This window comes from Sturnira hondurensis, unplaced genomic scaffold, assembly GCF_014824575.4.
Source record: "Sturnira hondurensis isolate 20B ecotype Veracruz unplaced genomic scaffold, ASM1482457v3 Scaffold0022464, whole genome shotgun sequence".
NCBI classification, from domain to species: Eukaryota; Metazoa; Chordata; class Mammalia; order Chiroptera; family Phyllostomidae; genus Sturnira; species Sturnira hondurensis.
In genome coordinates, this window is record NW_028095095.1 from 570,198 (window position 1) to 592,378 (window position 22,181).

A 22,181-nucleotide genomic window follows, 5' to 3' on the forward strand; every position below is an offset into this window, starting at 1 on the left:
TTGATGTCTCTATTTTTGTTCTTTTACATTTAACTTTCTGGGGAATACATTCATACACACACGCTGTATTTTCCAGAGGCACTTACAGTATAACTAAGAGAAATAAGAAATGTAACAATGTTTTACAAGGATAGATTTGTTCATTTTAACCTCAAATTTGTACACACCTGAGGGATGAGATCACGAATAGCAACTTGTTTCCCCAAGATCATTAGGGACTTAACTCCACCCGAGTGACTTTTCAAGAAAACTAGTTCATTCCTTTTATTGCTGAAGCATTTTTATTTTTTGTTTCTAAATATGCGAGGTAGAAACCCTTCTAGAATATTCAGTGTGATTCTCGGCGTCCTTGAACAGAGGAGGGAGCGTGTACTAACATTTGTCGGGGACTTAGCACCACCTCTCTGCACATCAGGTGTTGTGCCAGGTTGTAACTGAGCAATGTGCTGCCGGGCCAGGTGAGGTGAGTTAAGGTTGCTTGTTCTTGTTTTCATTCATTCATTCGTTCTGCACAAGCGTTTACAGTGTGTATCAAGTTTGCCTTGTGCTGTTCAGATCCCTGGAGAGTAAACATCAAGCAAACTATCCAAAACTTGATCTCCATAGATCCTCCAGTCAACAAAGGAACGGGTGGAATCGTAACATGCCCGGTGGCACTCGGTCCTCCGCAGGAAGCGAGACAGCTGCCGTGGTGCCTGCGAGGGTGACGGTGGAAGTGTGCTCTTTCCGACTGGTGGACTTACTAAGCTTGTCTGCAGGGATGAAAGGCGGTGCTGAGCAGGGCCTGGGAGGAGTGAGGGAGCAGTGATTGTGAAGGAGGGGGCGGGGTCCTGGTGGCTAGACAAGGGTGGGCATGCGAAACGGCGGGTGCCAACTTTATTCTGAGGGATGGAGAGCAGAAACCGGTGGATATGTGGAGCACAGGCGCCACGTGAGCCCCTTAGATTTTTAAGTGTCCCCTTGGTTTAAATGTGCAGACGGACTGTAAGGGGCCAAGGGAGGAAGCAGGCGGATGGGGCAGTCTTTCAGCGGGCTGATGGCCCTGTGATGCAAGGCGGCAGCATTTGGGATGCTCCAGGCTGAGAAGACAGAGGCTTTGATGCCGTGTCTCAGCCCATGAGAGCAGACGGAGGAGAGCTCCAGGCAAGGGTGGAGTCCTGCGGACTTTACCATGTAGATGTAAGGAAAATGGAAAGTGCCGTCAAAGGAGTTTGAGAACAAATTGGCAGTGAGGGAGAGGACAAAAAAAAACCCCTAAAGTCACTAGAGGAGCCAAGTGAGGAAGGAAACTGAAGGTTCACCCGGTGGTGGCCATCAAATATGGGGACTGCTGGCTTTGGGGTGCATTTCAGAATGAGGATCACTGTGTTCCATCCTGACACCCGTTTCTTCATCTCGTAGTTTGGGCAGAATCTTTCATAGTCTTCCCACCCCCAAGCTCAATGTTTCCAACCCTCTGCCCCTGTGATGAAGATTGACAGTAGATGCCAGATTCCAAAGGCTGTTAAACAACCAGCCTTGGCTTTGCTCGCGATCCCGAGGGAGCAGGTCTGAAGGGAGGTCCCTAGGAAGGACACACTGTGTCACAGTTATCACTCCCTATAAACTGGTCCTGTGATTTATTAGAATGACCACCAAGTTGCCCACCTTCTGATCCTTTCTTTGCTAAATGGTCATCATTTTTAAATTTGTGCTGTGGCCAATGTGATTTTAACAAAAACCCACCCATCGGCATTTAAAAGTTTTACTGACGTTCTCTGCCTCCGTCTTCTTTCTTCCAGAAAAATGTGATGAACCCCTTGTGTCTGGGCTCCCGCATGGAGTTTTCAGCAGCTCCTCCTCCATGTCTGCCAGCTACTCTCCCGGCTACGCCAAGATCAACAAGCGAGGGGGTGAGGAGACTTCTTCTCTGCGTCGGCAAATGTGTTCGATAAGAATTGTATTCACAGCTGGAATCCTAAAGCATACCTTACTGCACCGCAGCCGCTAGCAGGCTCCTCACAGCATTCTCCCCACGTCTGTCCACGAACTCCTAAATGCTGTTGTAACCCCCTTTTTTTTCACAGCCACAGTTGGGGAGTAAAACTGTGGGCAGAAAGTAAGAAATGATAGATTAAAGAGGAGAATTTTTCGGAGTTGCCTGTGATAATGAATTCAAAATAGCATAGACATTCTGAGTTAAGGAAATTCTTGTAAGTCAGAAAAATCACTTAGAAAGAAGTTAAAAAACATGGATGTCAAATATACGGACAGTGCATGCAAAAGAATACTTTGTACCCGTTGCTTTTTTCTCTTGATTTATGTACAACTTAGTTTCCATTGAAAATGCAGCATAAAATATTGTGGCCCTTTACAATTTCTCCCCCAGGACACAGAATTTAACTTTGGTATTAGTTAAAGGTTTGGGAAAAAATAGTTATGCATTTGCAACTGAAATTTTAGTTTTTGACTTTAAAGTCCTGGTCTTAATTAGTAAATGCTAATTTCAAAGTAGACTGCAGTTTCAGAGAGTAAAAGAAGGTGATTAAGGACAGAACCTTAAAACTCTTTTGTTTTAAAGGAACATGGATGCAAATGTCAATGAACAGCAACTTAGAAGAAAAGAGACAGGATTTTCCTGGATAAATAGGAATCAACCAATAAAGATCATAATTTTTATTCAGCAAACAGGGAATGCTAAACTCAAATCACAGCCAATTCAAGAGAAATAGAAGCAAATAAATATAGAGGGCTAGGAAGAAAGGGGGGGGAGAGACAGAAAGAGGGACAGAGGAAAAAGGAAGGAAGACGAAAACACAAATAAAGTTGAAAACAGAGAAGAAAAGCAAAAATAAGAAGGAAAAGTGATAGAAGAGAGGAAAAAAAGAAAAACTAGTATCAAAAAAGAGAGATTTAGCAGAAAGATCCAGAAAGACCAAAGGGAAGAAGAAAATAAGTAAGATAAAGATAGAACATTGTGTTCAGATTAATATAGTCAGAGGATTCACAGAAGCATAAAGGGACCTTCACCAGTAAAAAGACTTGCTGAAAGAGATGTTTACCTTTGGTAAATGTTTACCTTTGTTTAAAGATATATATAGTTTTGATTTAAAAGAAATACTAATTATGTAACCTAAGTGCCCATCAGTAAATGAATGAATCAAAAACTATGGTACACAACGGAATTCTATGCAGCAGAAAGAAAGAAGGAGCTCCTACCCTTTGCAACAGTGTGGATGGAACTGGAAAGCATTATGCTGAGTGAAATAAGCCAGGCAGTGAGAGACAGATACCATATGATCTCACCTTTAACAGGAAGCTAAACAACAAAACAAACAAGCAAGCAGAATATGACCAAAGACACTGAAATAGAGAATAGGCTGACAGTGACCAAATGGGGGAGGGGAGGGAATTTCAGGGGAAAAGGGGAAGGATTCACAGGAACAAGTACAAAGGACACATGGACAAAAACTAAAAGGGGTGTAAATGGGAGGGAGGTGGGGAGCACTGGGGGGGGGGGGGGGTGGTGCGGGGGGNTGGTTGGGGGTGGGAGTAAAAGACAGAAAAGTGTACCTGAACAATAATTAAATAAACTTTAAAAAATACCCCCCCCAAAAGAAATACTAATTAGCTGCTCTGTTTATATATTCTGATATTCATCAGATTATGGGCATGAGAGAGTTGGTGAGTTACTATAAACCATCAAAAGTTTTGCTTAAACATGTTAAACTATCAAAAATTTTAATTTGTTCCTCTTTTATAAAAAAACACTGAAAACAACGAATAATATTCAAAATAATATCAATTCAAAAACATCACATGGGGAACTGGCCATATCCCCAAAATAACTATGATTCAGGCAGCCTTGTTCCAGGAAATCTAGAACAGAATATAAGAGCAAAGAAAGAAACAACACCGTCGTTTTCGGTGCCCAGAGGATGCAGCCTTTTCTAAAAGGGGCTTCATGGCACTGAGAGACCTACACCAACTGCAATGAGAAGCAGAAGCTTCACAAAATTCTTTAAAGAAAGTTTTGTAAGGAAATATGACTGGTCAATTTCATACCCAGTGAATTTGGGCAAGTTAGGTTACGCAAGTATAGTGTCTTTGAAAACACAAATAATACAGTCTAAATAATAAGATGAATGAAAAAAAAAGAAAGAAGGAAAGCATGGTCAAGTGACTGGGGCTGACCAGTGAATCATTTAAATATAAAACTGTGACTCATCAATTTAGGAATTACAGTTGTAGAACAGAATATACATTTTATAGATGTAAGACTGCGAAAATACCTACGGGAATTGGACAGATGGGTGCTGCCCTGTCCTAACTTTTCAGAGTCGGGGGCCACAAAAGCTGTAACTTTAAGCACAAGCTTATGCTCTCCTTGATGTTTCATAATTAATACTTTTAGGAAGAAACATCAGTAGTTTATTTGTTGTACTCATTCAACTTAAGTTATGCTAAAATATGGTTTGTCTTAAAGTAGTAAAAGATGCCACTTCAAATTATTTAGAACTTTTCATCTATTTAACCACTCCTATGTATACAGTGAAATATCTAACATAAATTTCCAAAATCTTTGTTTTAATCTGGATGCTGGGATTGGAGGAATGTGCTTGTAGCAGCCTCCTCTGTGGTTTATAGAACACGTACCTGTGTCTATGGCTCTATAGGTTGCGACGTAGACGCAATGCATTTCCAAAGAAAAGTTGTTTCAGAAGCAAAGACTATAAAACAAATGTGATGGTTTCCCAGCTGTGCATTGATGCGGTGCATTGTCAGACCCCGGCGGGGAAATCATGAGGTGGTCATTTTGGGGGAGCAAGCCCTGTATGTGCTGTCCTTATAGATTTACACTTGCCCATGGTCCCTTGCATCAGCATTTGTTATGGGGTAGCCCTGGGGACTCACTTTTTGACCCTGAAATACCCCTTTGGCTTATCAGTGGCGGACTGTGCATAACTGCATATAACGCTCCCTCCCCACAAACCCATCCCGTACTGTCTGCCTAACTTTCTGGGACTGTCACACAGCTGGCTGTGTGTCCACGTCTCACACTGCTCTGTCCGCCTCTGCAGGTGCATCCAGGACACTCGCTGATGACCTCCATGTGGGTCAAGGTAGAAAGCAATAGAAAGAGGGTCATTTCCTCCTTAAGAAGAAAAGCATAAAGAAATTCAGATCTAGTTGTTTTAATAAACAAGAGAGCTTGTCGTACCATCCAAAAGTTCATATGCAAATACCCTTGGGAGAAGAGCCATGGCAGCTGAAATTCACACTAAGGTGTAAATGGCTAATAACCCACATTAATTGAGGACACATTTTTTTTAGTATAACATAATACTACTTTTCTTAAAAATAAGTAAAGGCAACAGATAATTGCAAAGAGAAGAAAAGATGATGTATGTAAGGGAAGCTGGGAAAGCTGGAGATACATTCCCTTGCTTCATTATTGGCAAGAGTCACCTGATTGACACACCATATGTGCCTCTGAAAGCAAGCAGATCATTCACTCACACAGAAGGGTACAAGGATGTAACTTACTGATGATACAAATACCGCAAAGAACAAATTCATTGATCACTCTGTTAATAAACATTGGCTTCGGCTTTTATCATTATCATTTATTTAGATTATATTCCCCAAATACATTTTGAAGAAATAGAGCTTATGAATGCATAGAGAAGAGTAGTATAAATGCAAATATTCACTCAGAGGACAGATTGACACACTTGTACAATTTGATGTTGGCGTCCCCACAGTGCAAATCTCTCTGCTGCAGCCTTTATATCAGGGGCCCTTACAGACAAACTGGGGAGAAGCGTGGTATTTCAATGGGCATTCCACTTGTAACTCAGTCCTGGCTTTTGGAGCCTACTGCTTTCAGTTTAGTTTCTTTTTCTGTCTTAGAACAGTGCCCAATTCCTGCGGTTTCTATTCCGGATTTATCTCCACATTCTTAATCCATCACACGTTTACCCATCTGTGTCATTCTGAGTCAAGAGCAATTAATGGTTTCCTCTTGGGTAGCACAGATGTTAAACCTTGGAGAGTTTTACATAAGGTGTCCACCACCTTACGCAGCATTGCACAGATTAGAAAGTGCTTTCGTGTGTGTTTCAGGTGCCGCTTGATCTTTACAAGACCCTTGTTAGGTAAAATGCGAGGTTAGCGGAGCCCATCCTTTCTTCTGCCGAACTGTTCACTTCCTACTTCACATGCCTATTTCTTTTTTAGAAATCACCCTCTTTCTTCTGGCCCAAAGGGATTGCCCTTCACCATTGGGTCCTCTTCTTCCCCCACCAACCACGGATGATGAGAGAGAGCCCAGGATCTCAGCTGATGCCATCAGCGTCCCTGTTGACTCTGTTATGTGACACGGATTTGGGAACAGAGAGGGCTGCTGGGGGAAACAGGGCAGGCCCCATGTAAACAGAGAAGCAAAAGCAGAGAGAACTTGGATCCACGTGGGGGGGTGGGGCACCAAGTCCTGGGCGTCCCTGTTCTGCTTCAGGTCCCTGCTGTCCTCATCAAGCCCTAGCCCTGGCTGTACTTCTGGAGTCTGTGAAATTGACCTTTCTCATTCTGGTGGTCACCTCCCCTCGCCTGAGCTAATTCGAGGACATTTGTCTCCCTAGTTACTAAAGAACTCCTGATGAAAAACAGTTCCCATTGTCACATTTTACAGATTAGAGTAATAAATAGAGGAACCCCCAAAAGACATCCACCGGCAGTCTGCACTTTAGATTCTAAAGCGGCATAGCTAGGGACCAGTGCTTTGGGGACACAATCCGTGTCTCCTATGCAAGTCCCATTCTCTTCCATTCACGCTTAAGCCAGATGAAGCAATATCAATGCTGCAAATTCGCCGAAAGACAGAACCTACCAAGGAGGAGGAGGTTTAAGGCACGTATGATTTGTGATTACACACCCAGAGCCACCCTGTCCTGAGATCTCAGCGCTTCTTAACTGATGGGCATCTTGGATAATTTTTTCTTCTTCACCCCCTTGCCCTTTCGGTTTATGGTCCATCCTTCCATGCTCACTGCCTCTTGGAGACTCTCTCTTGTTAGATTTTCTTCCCAGTGATCCCCCCCCCCCATTTTAGGAACAGTCGTCTCTATTCAAAGCAAAGGGCAGCGCATTATTGGCAGGGATTTGGAAGGGATTTCACCCTTATTTCCTCCAGCAGGGAGAACAGATTGCCTGTGTGGTCCATGCAATCGATGGTCGCTTCTGGGAGGAACAGGCGTGCACCAGGCATCTGGAAGTCGGCCTGTGCAGACCCCTTCACGCCCACCCTTGCCTCTTAAAGAGAACTCCAGTCTTTTACCTTGCCTTAAAAGGCACTGCTGCGGTTAATAACTGCCACCAGCTGAATCACTGCTTTTATCTTTTTGTCGTTTTCTGTGTCTAGCACCCACCTCTTCTTCAGGTCCCCCGTCCCCTCCATGCCTACCCTGTGGCACTGGCTTTCGCAGACTCCTAGGGGGGCTCAGCAAATAATCCCACTTACTCTCCTCTTCCCAGGGTCTGTCCCTGCTGCTCCCGGAAAGCATGTATTTCTCTCCTTTGTTACACCCTTCATTATCACGCCCCTGAGTTACATTTGTAAACACCTTCTTGCCTTGTTTCTATTCTTTCTCCCCCTTTCTGCTTTAAAGAGTAAAAGGATCTGTCACCACGAATGCAACCCCCAACCAGAGCGGATGGGGGTGCCCTAGGAATCAGGAAGCGATGGCAACTGCTCTGTGGGGCCCTTGGTCCTCCGGGGGAGGCCTGCAGCTGGTGCCCTTCTCTCTCCCATCCCTGATCCGCTCTTCTGCTCCCGGCAGCCAGGATCCACCGGGTCCAGCAATGTTTTTAACCTTGATGAGGGTCACGTCAAGGCTGAAGTGGTGAAATAGACGCACCTCCCCAACTGGTGAACTTCTGTCCACGTTGGCGAATTTCACTTCAGGATTTTTCTTCTTTCCCTGCTCCTGCCTCGGCCCTTTTAGTCAGTGTTTCTCTTAATTGGTTCCCTCCCACTCACTGATTCATTGTTGCTTCATTATAGATTCATTGGCTGAAGTGTTACTTTTCCCGGAAGCTTTGGCCTCTTAAGACTAGGTCCTCGGAAGCAGGAAAATTCAGAAGGCTGATTTTCGGGGTGGTGGCCATTCCTGTTTGGACTGGCTGTCCTTCTTCACCTTCACACGAGTCCCCTGCAGACACGTGCCGATTTCCCTGGCTCCCATGCCGGGCCGAGCAGTGGGACGAGAATGACTTTTATTCATGCATAACCGGATTCTAATGTGGAGTCAGCCAAGGATGAGTATGGTATTTGTCAATTATTTAAACTCTCTGCAGCTCGGCTGCCTGATTTTTACAGGTACTATATAATTTATCACTTAAACTGGGAACTTTTGACAGCAAGGGAATTCTAGGAGTAGTTATACCAAAGTAATCTTGGAAGTCTAGGTCCCCTATTTACATGTGAACGTGGAATCAGTTGTACAGCAGAACAGAGCTGTGGTGGAGATTTAATGAAATCTGCAGAATCTGTTGCAGTTAAATACTAGTCTTTGCCATCAATTGCCCTTAATATCTCAAAAGAAAATCTGTACGCATGCCTTCGTCCGTATGAAAAGGACGCCTCCCCAGAAAGGGATGGCTGGGCTTCGAGGAAGTGCCTCTGTGTCTTGCCAGTTCCTGCCTGAGGAAAACGTGAGACTACAAAGATCAGAAGATGAACGTATGTTAATGAGTCTCACGTAATTAGACTGCTACCCAACACTGACTTAAATGGTGCCTGCGTCATTCTGCCACACATCCCTTCCGATTCAAATAGAAAGAGTGTGTGTCAGTGATTTTAAAGTGTTACTTTATTCTTATTCTCTTTATAGCACTCGGATTAGATTTTATGGAATCCAGGATAATAGTTATTAATGTTATGATCTTCAGAAAAGTCAAGAGGAATTAATTCAGACATTAGGGTGACTATTAAAAAGTGGGGTTTTTTCTTCTCAGTCCTATCAGTTATAATTTTTTAAATACATATTTAAATGATCTCCTTCAAAGCCATCGGCGGGAATTTTTATTCACCTTTGCAGTCGAGCAAGAGTTGCCATCTGACACTCATATAGGTTGTAATTTATTGTTTTGACCTCAGTTCTCAAATACGAATCAAAATTTTGGCTTCATTGGGAGCTTTTAAAAATTAACTATACAATATATGATATATTTGTATGCTTGGCATTTGTTATGATGGAATAGTAAAAGCGTATTCACCGGGAAATGACCCATGATTTGTTTAAACATGCCTTTTTAATTTGCAGGTAGTCTTGCTATTTTTCTGCCGTGGCATCGAATTTGACGATGTTGGAATTTTAATACCTCCATTCGTGTTCTCCGTGGAACTCTGTGCTGGGTGTTGTAGCATTCCCCACAGAACCGTGTCCCCCAAGTGTTTTCTGTACCCCCACTTATAACACACATTTCCACAATCAGATAGCCAGCCAAGCATTGTGCTCTCTGGGCCCCTGTAGGGAACCAGAAACCCTCTGCCTCAGGGCATCTGGAGGCCAGCAGAACACACTCCCCCTGGGAGATGCTTTGCTAAAATCCGGCCAAGCTCTCAGTACGCCACGGGCTTTAATGGGGTTTGTTTAATATGCTTCGAAGTATAGTTGTGTCCCCATGGCATTTGATAATAGCAGTGTCATTAAAAGATGATGTTGGGTTTAGCAGAGGGAACTAGAATTAGCTAGAAAAAGGGTTTCTGGATTTGGGGCATTTGAGATGAAGGATGTTAAGGATGCTGCTGTTTTGCCAGGTCTGCGGCACGCACCGTCATGCGTGACTGTGAGAAAAGTCACAAGCTGAGTGAGGTTTAGGGTTAGCACATTAACCACTGCTACCCTCTGGGACCCGGCTCAGGAATACTAACTCCCCAACACGCTTCTTTCAGCACAGTGTGAACGGTTGATGGTCTAAAAGGATGGGGAACCTGAATAATCAGTTAACACGTTTGGAATATGTCTCTGTAGCGCATGCTTTGTGATTTTACTGTACACGCAGTATTGAAAACCATGCTGTTTGGTACTTGCCTTATAAAGTTGAGGCCGAATGGTGTGAGAAAACTTCGCATCTCAACTAAGGAGCCAAATAGAGACAGGCTCATAGATGGAGAGCAGGATGACTGCTCAGGGTGGGGGTGGGGCAGATGTTAGGGGGTGGAGGGGTTGAGCAAAAAGGAAAAGGGACTCAGGGCAGACACGGTGATTGCGGGGTGGGTGAGGGTATCAGGGGACGAAATGGTAATGGGAAATATACAACAAAAATTTTAAAAGGAGAAGTACTCATCTTAAAACAGAATTCTGCACACAGTCTAAAAGCAGTGTATTAACAGGGTACTGCACACATTCGCCTCTCAGAATATTTTCTTGAGCAGTAATATCCAGTTATACTTATTCCATATATCATTCTACCCATTCTATACTTCAGATGCTCATTGCTTCTATGTTGGATGACTTATTAAGTCAGTAGTGAATGTTTGCAAACATTTCTCAGTTTCCCAAGAAGCGATGCAAGCAGAACAATGGGGAAATGGCCCTGCAGCATCGGTGTTTTCAATACATCGGGATAATGATGTTCAATTGCTAACACATGCCCTTTATCTCAGGGTGTTTTCTGGCATGGGCGGGGCTTCCATTTGAGCTACTGCACCCAATGGCTAACAGGCGCCTTTAGGTAACAGCGTATTCCGTGGGTCCTTACAGCTTCTGTCTAGCCCCCAGGGAATCCTTGCTGGGTTCCAACGGCAACACTGCAGCCTTTGTTGGTCTGGGAGAACGCCCTGTCCCCTGACCGTGTGGAGGAGCCTGCCTGGGTCTCTTTGCAGGACAAGGTTAGGGCACAAACAGCCACCCGGTGAAAAACAGGCTTCCAACCCTGTAATTACATTTCCTGTGTACCAGATGATACCCCGCTTCCTTCTTCAATATCCGCTTTCCTATAATTAGAGAGAGTCCCCTGCTTTCTGTTTTCCTGCCTCCTTCCCCTTATTTCATTCAATACGAAACCAGAATAAAAACTAGACCAAATTATTTCCAGGATCACGGGAAGGATTTAATCTGGTTACGGCTCTATTAGCGACCTGGTTAGGTCATACTTATTAGAATGAATAGACCCTTATCTTAATACCTATAGCAAATTAATGACGTTTTCACCCAGTTTTCTTTGCAAAGAACGAGAAAATTAGATTACCTCCCCTCGAATGCTAAAAATATTGCCACTAATAACAATTCAAAGCCGCCCAGCCTTTGTTAACGTTCTGCCTTTTCTACGCTCTGCAAATGAGCAATCAACTCTGTTTACGGGGGCCCTTGCTTTACAAGATACACGTTTGGCGTGAATACAGCTGACAGTAAATGCGGACGGGACAGTCAGCTCTCATAGTTCTTGCCTCTTGAACATTCCCGTGTAAATGCAGAAACTGGGAAATTTGGTCCCCCAGGTTTTCACCCAAAGGTCACTTCTATTTTACTTTTCCTTCACTGTTTTTATTTTCTTAGCCATGTAAGAAATTCACATTGTACATTTTTGCTCCGTTTTCCTTGTCGGCAGCTTCCAGGATGCACGCCCTTTGTGTCTGTGATCCGCTTTCAAATCGGTGGGCGATGCTGTTGACTTCAGGTGGGGGAATCCTTGTCCGAATTAGTTCTGTTACCTCCCCATCCGCCGAGGTGAGCAGCCAGGGAGACGGCTCCGCCTCCAGGGGGGAGTGGTTTTGTATTAAAGGTTTGGGCCTGAGCCTATTATGAAAATGCGTGATTACCCACACTCTGTGGATCTTTTTTCCTGGCCCCTTTCTGGCACGTGGAATATATTCCAGCGGGCTATTCACCTGAGTTTTGTTTGTTTCCTTTGTCTGGTGTGGCTTTCAGCGGATGCTTAAGAACATTAGACGAGCGGTACAGACTCTATTGTGAAGGGGAGAAAGGTGCTGCAGGTTCTCCGATCAAAGTCATTTTGCTTGGCGTCATTCGATATTGACGTGGACGGGATGCCGCGGGCGCTTATCTCTCGCTTGTATCCATTAGCCTGCGCTGAAACTGCCTATTGATGCGGTGAAGTGAGGACTTACCGTATTGCCGACTGCCCGACTCGTCCCTGCTGCATGTCCTGAGCAAAGTGGAAGTCGCCACCGCAGGGTTCTGTCGTCTACATGCTTCTGTGACATTAGAGACTTACAAGAGATTGCCAGAGCGGGTTCTTTCGTATTTCGATAAAGCCACCCATTCCTGGAGGGTTGGGTAGGTTCCCAGGAGGAAGAGGATTAACCTGAGGTTTTGGAGGGTCCCAACAGGAGGGAGACACAGGAGGACAGAAGTGGCCACCTTCCTCATTCTAACAAGTCCAGGGAGGCTGGAAACCCTAGCTTGGTCCTTCCACGCCTATGTCCAAACTGTATTCAATTGTAAGTGGTTCCCAGGGGCATTCAGATTGTAGTATATGGATCATTTTTTATAGAGAGCATCGACGTTTTTTTTAATCTTCACCTGAGGCTATGTTTATGGATTGGAGAGACAGAGGAACAGAAATATGGATGTGAGAGAGAAACACTGATGGGTTGCCTCCTATATGTGCCCTCCCCAGGGATCGAACCTGAGACTTCAGGTTTACGGGATGGTGCTCCAACCAACTGAGCCACCCGGCCAGGGCGGAGCTTGAACATTTTTAAGTCACTTATCCTTAGGGAGTGAGTTCAGGCGTCACCACTGATGAGGAGACAGCTATCTCTGTGGTTTTTGAGGCACACCCTGTCTTTCTTTCTCTCTCAGCTCTTAGTGTGCAGGGGTGTACTGCAGGCCTCTTGGTCTGGCCCCGGGCACTGGGTGTGAGTTTAGCACAAGCCCCCCATCGCTTGCCTCTCTGTATGCCCAACATCTCCTCTGGTCCCTACAAAAGTCCTAGGAAAGAATTTAGAGGTCACGGGATTCCGTTTTACAAATAAAAGAAAAAAGACAAAACTTAAATTAAAAAAAGTCTAGATTCCTGCTCAAGGCAACAACTCACAGCAGAATGGAACGTTTGAAACAAAAATTCTTCTGACTCTGACATCACTCACTGTTCTATTTCCCATGTCATTCCTGCCTGTGTGAGCTGTTCTTTAAGAGAGGTTGGAATAATATTCCAGCTGGTTATAGGGCATAGTTAAGTCTTCCCACTGGGGTTTGAGCACACAGACATGTATCGCTATTTTATTTTTGAGAAGTATATACTTACTCAGTCATTTCTTTTTGTGCGCTTATTATCTCTGTAAATAATCCAAAGTAACAATGTTTCAATTATTTACATGTAATCATACATTTTTAAATGACCCATCTTTTTTTTTTCCTACGCTAAAAGGGTAGCTGCAATCTAGACTTGTTTATCCTTATTTCTGATTTTGAATGAGATGAAGTCGTAGGCAACAATGCACTTGAAATATTACATATGTGAGAACAGCAGAGATTGGAGCAAAACACTGAGGCCAACATCGCCCAGCAGAGAACAGAAGTAAGAAAAAAACTACGGATGCGCGGCAGCAATGTGCTCGAAACTGACAGAAGCAATGTTTCTGTTTAGTTGCTAACACTCATCGTATTCAAAACACACAAGGAGAAAAAGCTGTAAGACAGCACAAAGTGAAAGGGAATGAATACCAAAAACTAAAACTCAACCACGGAATAGAAAATGCCTGAGATCTCCCAGATACGCCGTAACCTGGGTCCCAGTTTGGTCCCAGACGGACGTGATCTGGTGTGAGCAGTCACAGCAGCCTGGGGCAGGATCATTAGCGATGACTGAATTGTTTCTTCCATTCCACGAGCAGAATTCAGTACGGTGACACTTTTCTTTCCATTTTGTTATGACTTAGTAGAATGGCCGTCCGTTTGGGGAACCTGTCGAGGCTGCCAAGGGAACTGATTCAATTTTCCAATCTTCTACCTATCGGCATTGGAATAAGTAAAGCAAAAACAATTATTTTCTAGGTGTTATGGTCAGTCGTCTCTCTAAATAATTCAGGCTGTAACCATTTATGATGGAAAAATAATTTCCCAAAGAGAATGACAGTGAAGCGATCGATGACTGCTTTTCAGTTCCAACTGTTGTGTTTGAATTTCCACCACAAAAAGAGAAAGTGGAAACCAAGCTGTAGTGTTTTGAAGAAAAAAACATTTATTGGCTTTATACCCAAAGGACTAGCACTAACTGGCCATCAGAGGGAGGAAGGAGGGAGGCCGTGGAACCTGTAAGCAGCCACACCTGCTCCCAGGTGTGAGCGCCACACTCTCAAATTCAACTCATCCACTTGGAGGAAGCTGCTGGGTCGCCCAGTTTTAGGGGTCTTTTTGGATACAGCCACACAATGCCTTTTCAGCAAAAATGCTGTCTTTGCTGCATAACAGGCTGGGATTTCTCTACAGGAGTCTGGGGAGAGGCCCTGGTATCCTGAGTCTGCAATCCAGTTATCTGTGGGTTGGCATGAGAAGACGTGAGGAGGGGACAGGACCAAGAATGCCAGCCAGGCCCCTCTGCAGCCCTGGACGGGGAGAAGAAGTCAGAGCCGACCAGGCATACTGTTCAATGAGTAAAACAGAGGGGAAATGCTGTTTTTGTTCTTGCAGTTGCACAGTCCTGTCTTGTGAGATCTTTGGAACTTTTCATCCCATTTCTATGACATATATTTGGAAATCGTCAGCTCTCCGTAGCAATTTGTCAATGACAGGGCAAGGACTCACCAAGGAGAGACAGACAGGCAAGACCTGGCCTCCGCCCGAAACAGGAAACAGTGTCCTCAGCTTCTGCCAGGCCAAGGGTTTAAGTTCAAATAGACTTCTCCCTGGGACTCGAATCTAAAGCCCCGTGAAGCTATTCCCGTGCAAAGATGCGAGGTTCACTTTGTTCTCGACTCCTAGGGAACTCCTCCTACCACTTTGTTTCTGTGCGGAGATGGCTTAGCTGGTAGAGAATAAAGAGATAGACCCCTGCAGAAGCCCTGAAGTGTTATCTTGCTCATTGTACACTCAACAGTGGGAATGACAGAAGGCAGAAATGGGGAACTATGAGTCCTGTTGCCAAAAAAGAACCCTGCCTCTTACTGCTTCACGAAATAGTACTGTTATTCATATTTCAGGCACTTCAATTAGACTCTCATTATTCATCAACACTTATGTAACCCCGAGTAATTCAGGTTGCGAGAGCACACTACTAATTTCTTATTTCTTTTATTACTAAGACCACCGGTATGTAAAAGAAAGAATAGAAACATTGTTTAAAAAAATACTCTCTCTACTGCATATAAATCTACATTTTTAACTTTTGGCCAAGTAACTTTAAGAAAAGCAGGCCAATACAGTGCATTTGGCTAGGTCTTTTCAAGAAAGCAATCGGAACAAATGGACCAGGGCCAATTCCATTAGATTGGTAATAAAGGATTAAGATAACAGCATCGATTCTGTCAGCCCCAGCCTTCTCAGATAGTTCTGTACAGGGACACAGGTCGAGTCCAGGAAAGGCCTAATAGACAACACTCAGTAAGTGTCAGAATGAGGCTGGGGATGTTGCTCAGTGGGAAGGACGTGAGGGAGCCCAGTCCCTCAGTATACGTTCCGTGAGTGGCACTCAACACTCACTTGCAGGTCGGGATGAAGCATCAAAAGAGTTGATAGGGGAGCTGTTTAGGGACTCCGAGATGGGGTCGTCATGGTGACAAGAGGCGGCGTTTGTCTGAAGCACGGTGGCGTGTGCTCCCATCTCCAGATTTGGAGAAGGCGTGGGTGGCACCCGAGTGGAAGTTGGGGGGTCATCAGCCTTGTCTCCCTGAGTGAAGAGGATTCTGAACGTGTTTCTCCCCATCACCCCTTCGAGGGGCCTGAGTTTCCCTATGGGACCAAACTCCTTCCTGTCTTCCTTTCTTCTTTCTCTTTTCCCTCTCTTCTGTTGGTCTTACCTACTCCCTAATTCCACTTCATTAAGTATCAGCTGGTTTTAGTTTTATATGAACAATGAGCTTCCATTCCATGCGGCAATGACACACGCAAGCAATGTTTTTATGGGCCGTGGACTGGGTAACAACGGTCACCTTGGCATTCTAGCCCACGGCAGTGCTGTCCAAAAAATGTAATGTGAGCCACCTGGGTAATTTTGAATAAGCCAATACCCACATTTAGAAAAGTAAAAGAGGTTACAGATATTTTATTATACGTTCTATGTAACCTAATGTATCGATATATTGTCATTTCAACATGTGATCAATACAAATATTATTGATTTGACATTTTGCTTTTTATCTTAAGTTTTTAAAATATGTATAATTTACACAGACAGTGCCTCTTCATTCAGTAGCTAAATTTTCATCAGAAATAGTTGGTATTGAAGTTCCATAAGATTTTTGTTGAAAAAGCTAGTCTCACATATCCATGTGTTCCCAAAATACTTCAAATGCTGTCTCATAACTGAATATATGTTTTTAAGTACAAGTTTAAATGGATTGAAATAACGTTAAAAAGCTTTAGTGTCTCCATCTTTCAGACAGGTGGTCATTTCCAGGCCACCTGCCAATGCTCAGTGGCCACGCTCATGGGTGAGCCTCGGTCTGTGTGATTGTTGGCCCGGGGGGTTACTGGGCATAATCCCAGGCAGTGACGTCAATCTTTGGGAATAGTCAGAATGTGGTCAAAACCAGGTGGTGGCTGGGACACAACACAACTGTAGTCATTGAGGGGGGTTGGGGAGGGAGCTCAGAGTTTCATGTCAACCTACGCTCTACAGTATGGCCTCGTTTTAACAGGAAAAACCAGGATGTCAGAGATAAGAATGAGAAAGCTGTGAGGTCACACTGGACACTTTTTAGACAAGTATAGGGTTTGGGGCTTCCTCTTGGGGGGTTGGAGGCGTAGTAGGGTCCGGGGATCACTCCAGGTGGGGCCAGTGCAGCCTCTGGCCCCAGTTGGACTCCTGTTGAGGGAGCAGTATCCAGACGTCTTGTTTGATGCTAAAGAAGGCGGGGGTGGGTCACAGCTCTAGGAATCTTGTAAGGAGGAGCTCCTTTAAGATAAAGAGTTGTGTTTCCTGTTGGAGTAGAAGGTGCCCTGCACCCTTCCTTATTCTTCTTTGGAACATAGTATAAGCTGTGTGCCATTTCTTGAGATCCTATGGGGTAGGCTCAGCCAGAACCCCTCCTTCAGGCCCCCTCTCCACTGGTGGGATGAGGAGCTAGCTCCTCTGTATTGGGCAGCAGGCTGCAGACCAGGCCTTAAAGGAACCAGACACACGCACGGCGTTAGGGAGAACGAAGTTCTCCCACAGGAAGACTGACCTAATTGCCCTTGGACGGCCCATTTCATGGGAGTCATCCTAGAAATGGAGACCTGAATTCGCCACTGTGGCTCAGCCAAAGTCCAGGTACAGCTGATGCCGCACTCACGTATCTGAACGTTATGTATAACCACCTGTTTAGTATTGCAGTCCAAAAGTTTGTCCAAATCATTACACATGCATAACTTCTATTGAGTTTAAGGGAAAGATGATGAGGACAGGAGAGGAGGGCATTATTTAATAATTACAGGAGAATGCATTCTTTAGCAAGGATAATGTGCCACATTAAAAATAGAAATCATTCAATTATTCCGCAGCTGAACAGTTTCAGTGTCATAAATAGCATGACCCTGGAAGACATCAGTCACGAGTTAAAGTCCCCCAACAGAGATTGAAGTATTAACAGTCCTTGGGCAGCTGGGATTTTCCAGAGGTGAGAGCTGATATACAAGAGACTGAATAATTCTCCCCGGGTACCCGTCCCGTCTGCTGGAGCCACGATGGACACTAAGGTCTACCCCACTTTGTATGTTTTTCACAATGAGGAGATGCTTACAATCTGGGGTGCCCCAGAGCTGCCGCAACAAAGCCATAGGTGGCCTCATGTGCTATGGCGATTCTTCATGCAGGAAAAATAAATAAGTAAAGGGCACTTTAAAGTGGCAAAAATCGGCCCAACGTCATTTCATAAAGCAAGTGCATAAAACAAGAAAAAAAATGTGATAGCAAATCCTTCTTAAAAAGCAGGTCATTGAAATATCTTGAAAATATATATTTTTAAAGAATTTCCTATGTGCTTCTTTCCTGCTTTAATTGTGTAGTACCTTGTGTGTTCGTCGAGTTCTGGTCCAAAAGGCAGCATCTCTGAGGATGACCTTCACCTTCATGTGCTGCAGGGTACTCAGAGAGGGGAGGATTCAGGGGCACCCATCGCCTTTGGGGAGTTTTCAGAGAGAGAGCGTTAAAAGAAAAAATGCTAATACAGAGATATAAGCATATTAATGCATCTGTTTTCCTTAGAATTTGAACCTTGATAATGAAACATAAATCCTGGTGATGAAGGAGGACTTCCCTACACTCTGCAGCTTAGTGGGAAATTAGAATGCATTTGGTAAATATTGAAAAAAAGACCAACTATTTTAAACAATTCAATTGTGCACACTGCCTTTTTGCTACCCCTGAACTACTTTTCTGGCTGACTTAGCATTTCCTTTTTTTTTTTTTTTTAGATTTTATTTATGCTATCTTTTAGAGGGGAAGGGAAGGAGGGAGGGAGAGAAATATCAATGTATGGTTGCCTCTCGTGCGCCCCCTGCTGGGAACTGGCCTGCAACCCAAGCATGTGCCCTGACCGGGAATCGAACTGCGACCCTCTGGTTTGCAGGCCCGTGTTCAAACCACTTCCTGAATTACATTCTTGCCCCACAAATCAACATTCAAGGACCGATCACTTAAAAGAACAAAATGAAGTCCAGGTAAGGTGACGATTCACGTGAAAATGAATTTTTCTGGGGAAAACTAGTAAGGGTATAGGGAGTGATGTGGAGAGGGGAAGCCAAGGTGCTGTCTCTAGCGCTGGTCCATGAACTTGACTTTGGTTCCAGCCCCAAAGGGGAGCTCTGGAGACACGTCCCATCTCAGAGGTAGCCAAACATGCAGCTAGGAACTAGAGTATTTATACTCCTACGTTCTTCAGACATTGGTTATTTTCACAAATTTCAGCAATTCTTATATTCAGGCAAGGTGAGTTCTGGCCACCCAGGGGCATTCTGAAGGTGTTGGCTTTAACCTAACAAACTTGAACCTGCCCATACCTGAGGCCCCAGTAAATCCAATGATAAGAAGCCATCCTAGAAAAATGCTTTGATTAGAAGAGATGCCCAAAAACTTCCGTAGAAAACACTGCGTGCCATAGCAGAAAAGTGGAAGAACCCAAACATCCACCAGTAGCGTCACCGTTAGAAAAAGCAAACTGTTGTATGTAATGCGGGACAGTTCAAAACAAAGAGAATGCACTCCAGACAAACATATTTATATGGATGAATACAAAGAATAAACTAAGTCACGGAAGAATAAGTACAATTCCGCTTATATAAAGTTCATGAATAAGTAAATCAAAACAGAACGTTAGGTAAGAATGTAGGCATATGTGATAGAACCTCAGAAGAAGTAAGAGAAAGATGTGCAAATGCAGACTACTGGTTACTACTGAGGAGGAGGGAGGGGAAGGGGGAGTTACACTGAGAGGTTCAAAGGGATTGGTCGTGCTCCTTAAATTAGTCAATGGGCTTATTTTTAAATTGAACCTATCTCTCAAAAAGCCACCAAAAATCTACGGGGGAAACCTTATTAACCAGCTTAAAACAGGAGAGAGAAAGGATGCCATGGGTCCCCTCTGGTTCGCTCATTCATGGTTTTCTCACTCAGGAAGTGGGTGCTAAGGACGAGCACGGAATTCTCGAAGAAACTGGGTTTGGGAAGTCGAGGAAGACCTCGTGCAGGGACGGAGGAAAAGATGCAACAAGGCAGGGACTTAGAGGCTGGACTGTGATCGCTGAATGACCTTGGTGGCGTTCATTAGCTTCATGGACCCTCCGTTGCCTCCTCCGTAAAACCGAGGTAGCAGTGCAAACAGTCTCACTTCCTGGTGAGGATTCCAGGAGTTAATACAAGGAAAACGCTCCGAGCAGAGCCCCGAGATGTGGCTGATGCTCGTGAAACAGATGTTCTTTCTATCACCCAGGACTTGCCCGGGAAAAAGCTAGGCCTGTCTCACCTTTAAGAGGAAAGTAAGTGGCTTTCATGTGAGACCATCCATCAACACAGGGTGAGAAAGGTCCTTTGGTTGGAGAAACTGACAATGTGCAAGAGCACGGAAATTCAGCAGTCCAAAGGGGTGTGTGGGAATGTTCAAGAAGCCTGGGTGTGGGGAGTCGCAGTGAACACCTGATATCCCAAGAGGCTGGCTCACAGTTCTGGAGTTTGCCCTGGAGGTATCTGTAACGCACTGGGGATTTGAGACTTGGGTTTCGATTAATCAGATTAGTGCTGATTTAACCATGTACACGTGGGGGATGAACTAAAAAAGGACAAAATTGTCAGAAAAAGACTGATTGGCAGTGGTCTCTGGTGACAAATACCGATGGTCTTAAGCACAGCAGTAGAACAGGAAAGAATAGACATAAAACAGTCATTTCTTTGAAATTAACTACCCTGCATACCTAAGTAGCTTCAGAGAGAAAGAGGGGCAGAGACAAAACAGGGCAGCAGAAAAACTGCACCCCAGATCTCAGGGGTGTCCACCAAGGAAGGGTCACTTGTCACTCAGATACACCCAGGCAGACGGCAGCAGAGTTCCAAATGGACCTACCTTGGGCACGCCCTGTTGAGCTGTCTTTCTGGATCCGTGGATAAGACAGCAAAACAGCCCTGGCTGATGTAGCTCAGTGGATTGAGCACGGGCCTGCGAAACACATGATCGCAGTTCGATTCCCAGTCAGGGCGCATGCCTGGGTTGCAGGCCAGTTCCCAGCAGGGGACACATGAGAGGCAACCATACATTGATATTTCTCTCCCTCTCTCCTTCCCTTCCCCTCTAGAGATAAATAAAATTTTTAAAAAAGACAGCAAAACCCTCCCAAAATATGTTTCAGGCATATCTCTGTGTGCGGTTATTACACGAATTACCACAATTGCAGGCCTTTTATTTATCTTGTCTTAACTGTTGTTGCCTTGTAAAAGCAATTGATAGGATGAGGAGGTGGCTGTTGTTTGTGGCGCTGCCTAAAGGAGACACAGTTTCACATAATTTAACCCTTCTAGCAGGTGTTGCAAGAGAGATGTCGGACTAGGGATTGACAGCATAGCCCATGAAATAAGCATCATGTGTATTTTATGGGCCACATGTGATTACTGCCGCTAGGTTCATGGTCATGCATAGAAAACATAGCCATTTGTCTTCATGGAGATCCCTTTCAAAGGAACATTCATAGAAAAATCTGCATTTATGGAAATGAAACCTCTTTTAATTCTGAATGGCACAGGGGAGCCTTGGGAATAACTATTCATAACTAATCTGGGGTGTGCTTTTTAGTTAAGTTTTTTCTTCACTTTTAGGCACCTATCACTCAGGATGCTAGTTGTAAACAACAGCAGCCAAACAGAAAAGGACTTGTTAAAAGGTATTAGAGCCCTGGCTGTTGTGGCTCAGTTGGTTGGAGAGTCATCCCGTTGATGGAAAGGTTGTGGGTTCGATCCCCGGCCAGGCACATACCAGAGACAACTGAGCAATGTTTCTCATTCGCTTAGGTGTTTCTCTTTCTCTCTCCCACGTCTCTCTCTAAAAGCCAGAAAAAATGTCCTCAGGTGAGGATAAGAAATAAAACTAAATCAATAAGTAAGTGCATAAATAAGTAAAAGAGATTAGAGAACTGCAGAAAGTTCTAGAGAAGCACGCATGCACACCTGCAAGCCTGTGAGCACAGCTGCACCCACCAGCCGAGCCGGGCATTGTGTGCCGAGACCCCACTCTGGCCTGGGAAGGGCGGCTGCCTCTGACACCATCCTTGTCAGCAGGTCAGTTCTGCACAGTTGCCTCTGCTGCCCCGTAGGCTCTTCCAAAACGGAGTCTTGTGCTCTGTGTCTGCCATGAGCCTCAGCCCTAACAGCAACAGTTAGGAGGTCAAGCAAATGAACCTCTGAGATGTCCCCAATGGGAAGGTGGTTTAAAATGGCCAGGTGGCATCCTGGCTGGTGTAGCTCAGTGGATTGAGTGCGGGCCTGCGAACCAAAGGATCCCGGTTCGATTCCCAGCCAGGGCACATGCCTGGGTTGCAAGGCCAGTTCTCAGC

General features: G+C 44.7%; 1 protein-coding gene across 1 annotated transcript in view; it reads left to right on the plus strand.

The window, feature by feature from the left end:
* Positions 1-22,181, plus strand: part of CNTNAP2 (contactin associated protein 2) — a 1,160,842-nt gene that overhangs the window by 14,956 nt on the left and 1,123,705 nt on the right. Inside the window, exon 2 of the mRNA XM_037035585.1 lies at positions 1,782-1,892. Coding sequence (XP_036891480.1) covers positions 1,782-1,892 — 111 coding nt within the window. The remainder of the gene's footprint in view (positions 1-1,781; positions 1,893-22,181) is intronic.